At 56.7% G+C, this 8,502-nt stretch overlaps 1 protein-coding gene across 1 annotated transcript in view; it reads right to left on the reverse strand.

The window, feature by feature from the left end:
- Positions 1–459: 459 nt before the first annotated feature.
- Positions 460–8,502, reverse strand: part of CSUI_005192 (uncharacterized protein) — an 11,947-nt gene continuing 3,904 nt past the window's right edge. Inside the window, exon 1 of the mRNA XM_068065370.1 lies at positions 460–8,502. This exon is cut by the window's right edge and continues 3,904 nt beyond it. Coding sequence (XP_067922656.1) covers positions 2,210–8,502 — 6,293 coding nt within the window. The 3' untranslated portion in view covers positions 460–2,209.

An 8,502-nucleotide genomic window follows, 5' to 3' on the forward strand; every position in this document is an offset into this window, starting at 1 on the left:
AACTTCTGTGTCTCTCCAAACTTTTTCATAGTAAGGAAAGTGTTTCGAAATTCACAGATTTTCGTTGTCCCAGGAGGTCCTGCAGTGAGTGTTGGTGTTGCAGTGTTGTCGTTGGGCTGTACCGCTGCAGTGCTTACTCCATCTCGGTTCCGGTACCCGTATATCTTGTACTCGACACATCAGCGTACGCCCTCAGCGGCAGCGCACCGACATCTGCTCGTATCGCAGGTGTTAGAGCGTGAATCCCCGCGAATACGGTGGCACTGAATGGCCTAATAAATCAGTGCGCCAACCTTCGTTGTTGCGGCAAACAGCGTTCCTGGGTCGCCCAGGAAGCGGTTTTTCTTTGAGGCTCCACAGTTGCACACCATGCCGAGAAGCGTAGTGAAACACATTTGATCCGTTCCACTACTGGTGCCTTCGCTCGGGCACGCGTGTCCCAGTCTCTGCTTCTCAAAAAGGCGGCCCGCGGCGGAGGTGTCGGCAGCTTTGGGCACACGCTGTTAAAGGGACCGTACTGACTGCTTGACGGGGTAGCTCTCGCTCCAGTGCGCGTGTAGACGCCGGCGACACGCACAACCGTGTAGACTCGTGTGTCAGCCTCGCTCTAACTTTAGTGCCCCATTGCGGCTCTTCAACATTTCGAAGTTTTATACAAAAGAACATTTATGAGGATTTCACCAGGGTGACTCCGGAAATAGTTTGGAGAGTCAACCTGAGCACGCGCTTCTCGGCCGCACTAGGCGCTGTTTGGACATGTTGGGAGACTCCGGTTAGTGAAGGTAAGTGAGGGATTCGGAACCGAACGGTCCATGTACGAAAATGGACGGGCACACGACAGAATCTCACCATCACGCAGTTGCGCGCTTAGACGCGCGGGAAACAAAAACACTGCTTTTCTTCCTGTCAAGTCACATCGATAACAAATGGGGCATGCACGTGACAAGCAAGCGGACCGGCCGCCACATCAAAAGTCTCCATGTACTGAAAGGAGACTGGCGCCTGGCTTGCAAGGGATAGGTTGTGAGGCAGACCCTGCTCATTCTCCCTTACACGTTCAGAGAGCAACAACCAAGGGATCTTTCTTTTGGTCACAGCTTTGTTCATGGATGAGGGAAACGCAGTAGGACTTGACTGAACTCAACGCGTCTGGTGAAAGCTGCCGGACAAAAAGAGAAGACGCGTACTTTTGGATAGCTGCGTCAGATATCCACCCGACGTAAAAATGCGGTTCTTCACACAGGGGATATCTAAAGTTCTTCGAACACTAATTCTTTCTTCACTGGCCGCGTTTTCACAATAACATGCTCAGTGTCTTCGTTTGCTGATTGTTCCTACGACGTGGTCCAAATGAGAAACCAAAATGACTGTGACAGAAGGGGAACTAAACTGCTTTGGGCGGACGGGTCAGAACACACGCAGACACTGACAGAGACGAAAACAAGTACACACGCTAAACGATAACAAGCATCTACTGTCATGCCAAACATAACAAGCTTCCCTAGTAAGTGAGTACTGTTAACAACTCAAGTACTCTGTCTCACTCGGACTTGTTGTATTATCACAGACCTCTCAGCCACACAGGGAGAACACAGGGAAGCATGTGAAAGTAGAACACGCTCAGCTCGGCGCTTGGGCCGCTGGGCAGTTCGGTGCCAGGTAGAAACAAGGACCACAAGTTGTCTGACAGATCCGCTTGATGACTAAAAAACAAAACTGCGAGAATGTCTAACCCAAGCGGAGTGCAGATACAGGTGCAAAGCAACGCCGTGACAGTCCGACAACCGGAGGATTGTCACCTGCGTTCTCCCGCAGCCAGGCCACAAGATTTAAACCAAATTTTGGCGTCGAAATGAAAAAGGGGAGAGACGACTACAAGGCCGAGTGAGAGCAAGCCGCCGGACTCTGCGAGGCTTACGCAGCACCTTCCACCTGGTCGGATCGTCCCTAGGGGGGAGCACCCCACCCTCATTTTCTCTGGCCACTCCAACACCTGTAGAAGTTCGCGGATGCAGAAGACGTCCACTCCGTGATAAGCCAAACGTCGTGGCCAATCTGGTCGGGTAGTACGGGTCTGTCATATCGCAACATCGCAGACCGGTTTCCTATGCGAGTGGCACCACACGTACTGGACGCAAAGGGGCGGGTGCCTGGCGCAGTTTTCTCCCGCGCGCAAACCCGTGCCGGCAGCTGCCGGATTGCCCTGTCATTATACCTGCTGCTGGAGGCTCAGGGGGGGAGAGGCAGTAGACACTTGTTCCGTCTTCACTCGCACTTCTGGACAATCTAGAGCTAGCTGTTGGGGTATGTGAGAGGTCTCGAGCCGCGAGCTGTCCTCGCTCGCTTTCGGCTGACTGTCGGCGGGAGAGAAGACTGACCAGCTAGAGGTGGCGTCCACAGGCCCAGCAGCCGAGGACGAGGAAAAGGATGAAGATGACAGGGAGCAGAAGAGAGGGGTGGATGCGGCATCGTCGAAACCATCGCAACTTCCCGCACTGGTACTGCTCCGCTTCTTTTCGATCGCAACGGCGCTTCGTTTTTTGATTGCACGCCGGCTGCGGTTCGTGTCTCTGTCAGTTTCGCCTGTTGTCGGGGACTCCGTCTCCGGACCACACTTGAGTACGTTATCTGCTTGAAAGGCTTCAACAGGCGGACAACTGGAAGACTCAACGGCGAAGACGTTCGCGACTTCGTGGTCTTCGCGTAGGGGAACTTGATCCTGCTGCACTTTGCCAGCTGACAGAGGGTACAGATGCCCTGAGGATTTTACAGTAGCACGGTCTCTCTCTTTCGCAGTGGAACCGAAGGAAGAGGAGACACTAATTACTGCGTCTGACGGCAGTCGCTTGTCTCCCTTGTCGGCTCCTTCTCTCTGACTTCTGCTCTGTCCAGCTGCCACTTCCTCTGCCCTCCTGCAAGGCGTGGTCAAAGAATCGAGACCCGGGACGTTCGCGTGCCCTCCGCCCAAGCTTTCTCGAGAGTCGGCACCCGCGATGGCGGTGTCCGTTCGGATGCAGCCCTCCGCTGTCGAGAGAAGACGAGCACCATCATCTACTAGTGCAGGCGACGAAAAAGGATTTTGAAATCGGGAAGCCCCTGTCCCTCTCAACGTCGCCTCGCCCGGGGAAGAGTGGAGTACGCCCGAGGGGACTGACATTGCGCGCCCGACCTCACGGTGCTGAGAGCTGTCCTGCTCGTCTTTCTGTGCGGGTGTCCGCATCACCTCGCCTCGGTCCCGGAAGATTCGCTTCTGGTCAAGAACAGCCTCAGGGAAAGAAGCACTGCGTGAGTTCCTCTCCGTGCGGCGGAAAGGGGCTTCTGCACTCGCAGTGTGACTGTCTGTATCTTCTATTTCGCTACTACCATTCTCGCCCGCTCCGCTCTCGTCACTGCTACTTTTGCTAGAAACGCGTGAGGAAGCGCCTCCTCGAGACAGTCGTGCGCGCCTTCGCCTTATCTTGTACAGTTCTCTTAACCGGTCTTTCCGAACGCAGTCTTCTCCCGAACGGGGACGCTGCGCATCCTGCTTTGCGTTGTCCAAAGCTTCGCATTCCTTCTCCGATGCCGAGACAAGCCAAGACTGTTTTCCTGAGAGAGAGCAACTGGTGTTTGTTCGACGCTCCTGAGCCGCATCTTCATTGCCCACTGCTCCACTGTAGTCGTTTCGAAAGTGTCTCTCCATCGCCGCGACACGGGCTGTTGAAAGCGATGTCTGCGACAAGCGAACGTGTGTGACCGTTGACCGCTTGACTAGCGCGGACAGTTCCTGACGAGTGGTGTCTCCGCTTGACAAACATCTCGATCCCCTTCGCTTGGTCCTTGCACAGCTATACACGAGAGAATGGGCCGAGGTGCGCAGCACCTCATCAGTTGCAGGCGGTGTGTGGGAGTCGCAAGTGACCGACTTCGGCACACACCGAGAGCCTGTTGGTTGTCCGTGTCCGGCTCCTGTAACCGATGAAGGACCTCGAATAGTCTCAGAGCCTGTGTTCCGGGCCGTCACCGAGGTAGTTCTGTGCGCGAGCGGGCCGCTAGAAGCAGCACTGGGGTCCTCCTCGTCACATCTGTCAAGGCTTTCTGAGGGCTTGTGAAACTGTGCGTCTTCCTGGTCAACTGGCAACGGTATAGCAGCTAACGTTGTCGCGGGTGACAAGGACACGCTGGAAAGATTGCCGTCGGAGACTTTTCCATGTTTCTCCAACCGCCCCGAAGCACAGCTGATATCGTCTGTGGCTTGCTGAGGAACCCGACTGCTATTCTCGCTGCTGCCATGAATGCTACTGCGTTCCAGAACGGGAGTACGACAGCCACGTATCGGTTCACCAGCCTTTTCAGCTTTGAGAGGGCACCAGCCACCTACTTTGCTGGAGGCCACGTTGTTGTTCCCTCCTCTCCCGCAAATCCCTCCACACCCGCAAGGACCTTGTGGTTCCTCTAGTCTTGGAGGCCGCCGGAAAAGCAGCATAGACAAAGAGGGGGCTGCACTATTAGCGACCGAGGCTGACTGCAACCGAGCGCGCGACGCCGGATTCACTTGTAACTGATTTCTTTCCGTACTGCTGAATGGCTGTTCTGGTTCTCCCTTAACTTCTTCAAAGCACTGCATGATTTGCCGACTCTCCGCGCCACCGGGTCCTTCAGGATTTCGCGCTGTAGGGGTCACTGTCACATCAGCTAACACGCTCCCACTAGGTGGAAGCTTGAGGGGTGGGGGCCTCCTGATAAGGTTCCTGGCCTCAGCCTGCACGCGCTCGGATTCATTGTTCTTCTGGAACGCGCTGCCAGCTGTGCTCGACTTTTCTGTCCTGCTGCTGTTGGGGCTGCCTGCGCTCTCGTTACTGGCGGGGCTTTCGTAGTCGATGGATCGCCGGCGCCTACCACAGCATCTACAAGGGGATCGAGGCTTCGCTTGCCTCTTTCCTTCCAGTGTCCCACCAAGGCTTACGAAAGCGGCATGATGAATCAAATGCTTTCCCGGGTCTAGCGCATAAAACGAGGACAACCGAGCCGTGTGATCGATCGAATGTGGAGCAGCAGGCGGATAGACTGTGCGCGGCCTCCCACCACAGTTCGCTGGAGCTGGGCACCCAGCTGTCACTCCCATGTCAGGACTGCACGGCTTCCCCCCACAGCATCCCGGGTTGCAAGTAGGGCATCTTCTCATTGCTGCTAAGGGATCCCCCTCGCCGCACGGGGACGAGGTCTCGTGGACATGTGGTCCTCTCAGCGATTCCCAGTTTTTCTGAAAACTCCTGGTGTCACCAGAACGCTTCGCCGACGACCCGGAGGGGCAGTGGTTAGGAAGGCAACCACCATTCCAGCCGCTTGAATGACACGCTGATCTGTGCCCCAGGAGCGTTGGGGAAGGGCTCCCGACGCTCTCTGATACACCGCTGCAACACGAGGCAGCACCAGTAGCAGGCTCATCGAGTACTTTCGAGTCCTGACCATGCACCGCGATACGGCTCTGCCCACACTGGTGAGTTGGGGGAGCGACAGAAAGCTGCCTCGAGCCTTGGCCTTCAAATCGCTCGGGTCCACGTCGTCCACCGTCCTCGTCGCGCTGACAGCATGCACCCACGTCATCAGATTCACAATCCGAAACCAACCTACTATCTTTTCTTTTCTGTCCGCAAAATACACGCTTCGCCACCGGGGCCCCTGATGTTTTCCCCTGATTCGGCGTTCGTGACATTTTCCCGGCCCCCGTCCCAGGACTGCTCGGCTCGCGTGGTGCTTGCCCTAGAGCCTCTGCACCTTGTGGGTGACGCCCAGCACACCTGTCGTCGGCACGATTGTATGCCAGCGGCCTGCGCACGCTGCCGGTGGGCTCCGGAGTGCCAGCCCGGCTATCAACTCGGCGAGGTGACTGGGAAGGCGAAAAGTACGGCGGACCTCGGGTCATAAGCAACCTTAACCGCAACTGCTGCTGCTCTTGTCGCTGTCTGAATAGCTCCTGATGGTCGAGAATGTCATCTTCGTGCTCAGGGGGACTGCGCAGGGACCTGTGATGGTCAGACCTGATGATATCCGGACGTGTTGCGTCTGATGATGGCTTGGACCCCCTTGCTGCTTTCAAGGTCTGTTGGCGCTGCACCCCCTTGACCTGTCCAGTGCAGGCCGCATGTTCGCAGCCATGCCCGTCCCGACGTGTTCGCCAACGTGGATCATTAGCCGAGCGCTGCTTGAGACTGTCGTTCACCCGCCCCTGCTGGGCGTCCTTCAAAGGAGAATGCGCGACGTCTGCTGTTTGTCCTCGACGGGCTACGAACCTACCGGGGCTCACAGGCAGCGGGACGTGGTTCTCGTTTACAGGACGGCTCGCAGAGACCGTTGATCCGCCCTCCCGAGAAGCTGGAATCGTCTGATGCTGGCTACACACTGGCGTCTGACACTTCGTCCCCGAATCACCTGAGTAATGTTCTCCTTGAGAGAGGTGTCCGCGCTCGGATGCACTGGGGAGACAGTGTCTACATGAGCATCCTCCGCATGTGTCGTCTGCAGCGTGACGTTCCAGGGATTCGCTTAGCCTGAAACAGCCACTTTTCAAGACAGGACTCACTCGGTCGTCATCCTCTGGGCAGTGCACCCGGAGCCTTCCTCTGGGGGGTGTCTTCGAGTCCGGAAAGACTCCATGTGCCAGTGGAACTCCCAGCTTAGCGGCCCCTGCTTGGGTTCTTGGCCTGTCAGGAGTTGGCTTCCATGTCACGTGTCGATTGTCGAGCGGAGTTAGCTGTCTTGCAACCATGCGCTGAAGGTGTCGATATCCTCGAGTTGCGTCAGAGTTGTCTGGTTGCTCCTGAGTATTCTTAACATAGTCACCCGAGACATCCGTCTCCGGATGAAAATCTCTCTTCAGCGACTGGCCCAGATTGGTCAAAGCATCTGAACGGCCGTTAGTAGCGTGATACAAGCTGACGGCGGCTGCTGCACGGTAGCAGCTCACTCTGTGTGCTCCTCCGGCGCGCGCTTCCCCCTCACTCCCTCCACTGGGTTTGTGAGAGATCAAGGCCGCGTCGTCTGGATCTGTCGCTCTAGGGAAAGAAGAATCTGCACTACATATACTCTTCTCGCGGCGAACGGTCTCCAAGGAGGGGGACAGCGCGCTGAGTGTAGGCGGCGGCCCGGCTGTCCTCGTACCTGCAGTCCTTGATAGCCCGTAGCCTGCCTGCACCGTCGGTTCTTTGCTTCTAACACCTCCCGCCACCCCACCCGGCGAGTACCTCGTAAGGCCATCGGCACATCCCCCTGCAGTTGTATCAGCTTGGTTGGGTGACTCCGACGCAGTGAACTCGAGGCTCCCCCTCGCTTCGGTCGACTTCCTCTCCGAAGCTAAACAAATCTCTTTCGGAAGCGAACTCAGTCTGCCGACATTCCCGATCAGGACCCCTGGCAAGCATGGCGGCGACGAAGTTTGCGAAACCCGATGGCACGTAAGACTCCGCGACTTTGATAAACTCGTTTTGACGTCTGTGTGCTCTGTCACCCTCGTTGCCCACTGCTCCCCAAGACGAACTTTTTTCCCTTGACTGCTGCCAGCGATCTCCTTCAAGCCATACTCGGTTTGACTTCTTTGGAGAGACAGGTCCTCCGTTTCCTCACGGGCAGTCTCTCTCAGCGAACGACTTGCAAACAATGATCCAAAGAGTGAGGATTTGCCCACCACTACAGACAAACCACCTCCTCCTGCCCTGGACTGCAGTTCTGCAGCTGCTCGTTGAGCCCCTTCGCTCGCTACCAGATTCGATGCTTTTCCTTGTAACTGAGATTTCAGAGGTGCCTTTGAACCTGCTGCGGGTGGCGCGCCGTCTGAGGTCGCTGGTGCGGGTGCCACTAGCCGAGCTCTGCGTTTCGTCGCAGGCTTGGGAACGGTGCTGGCCAGCTGCTCCCCCCCCTTGTTGCTGCCGGCAACGCTGGATCCTGAGAAACGCCCGACTGCGGAGTTCAGTCGACTGGGTGGCTCGAAAAGTTTCTTCGTCTGCTGTGCTGCACTCGTGGCGGTCTGACCGGCTGCGGTAGCTGTGGAAGGGGCCGCTGCCGCCCCGCTCCACATGCGCACTGTACGCTTTGACATGCCTGCAAAACTGCTGCTAGAACTACTTCGACCCAAACTAACAAAACCTGATGCACTCGAGACGCTTCCCACACTGCTTCCTCCCTTCGCTCCCTTTCCTCGACCATCCTGAGGCCGTTCATTGATGCCCGCACTGTTATTCCTGTGTGCTTGACGGCTCACGACAGCCTCAGCTGTTCGCCGCCATGAAACCCCCGGCTGGGTGTCTCTGGCTGGTGTAAAGCCTGCGTCCCGGACGTCGACTGAACGACTAGCCACGATCGTGCTCGCCGTTGCACATGAACTAGTCCGGCGAGAGTCACTCGTCACAGAGGGGGAGGCAGACCATGTGTCAGCAGTTGCACTGGCAGGCCTTCTTACAGCGGTGGCCGTCACTGTGATTCCTGCCGTATTGCCACTATTGCTCGTTCTGTTGTCTGATGTCTGGC

Source organism: Cystoisospora suis (assembly GCF_002600585.1).
Source record: "Cystoisospora suis strain Wien I chromosome Unknown contig_2504, whole genome shotgun sequence".
Taxonomy (NCBI): domain Eukaryota; phylum Apicomplexa; class Conoidasida; order Eucoccidiorida; family Sarcocystidae; genus Cystoisospora; species Cystoisospora suis.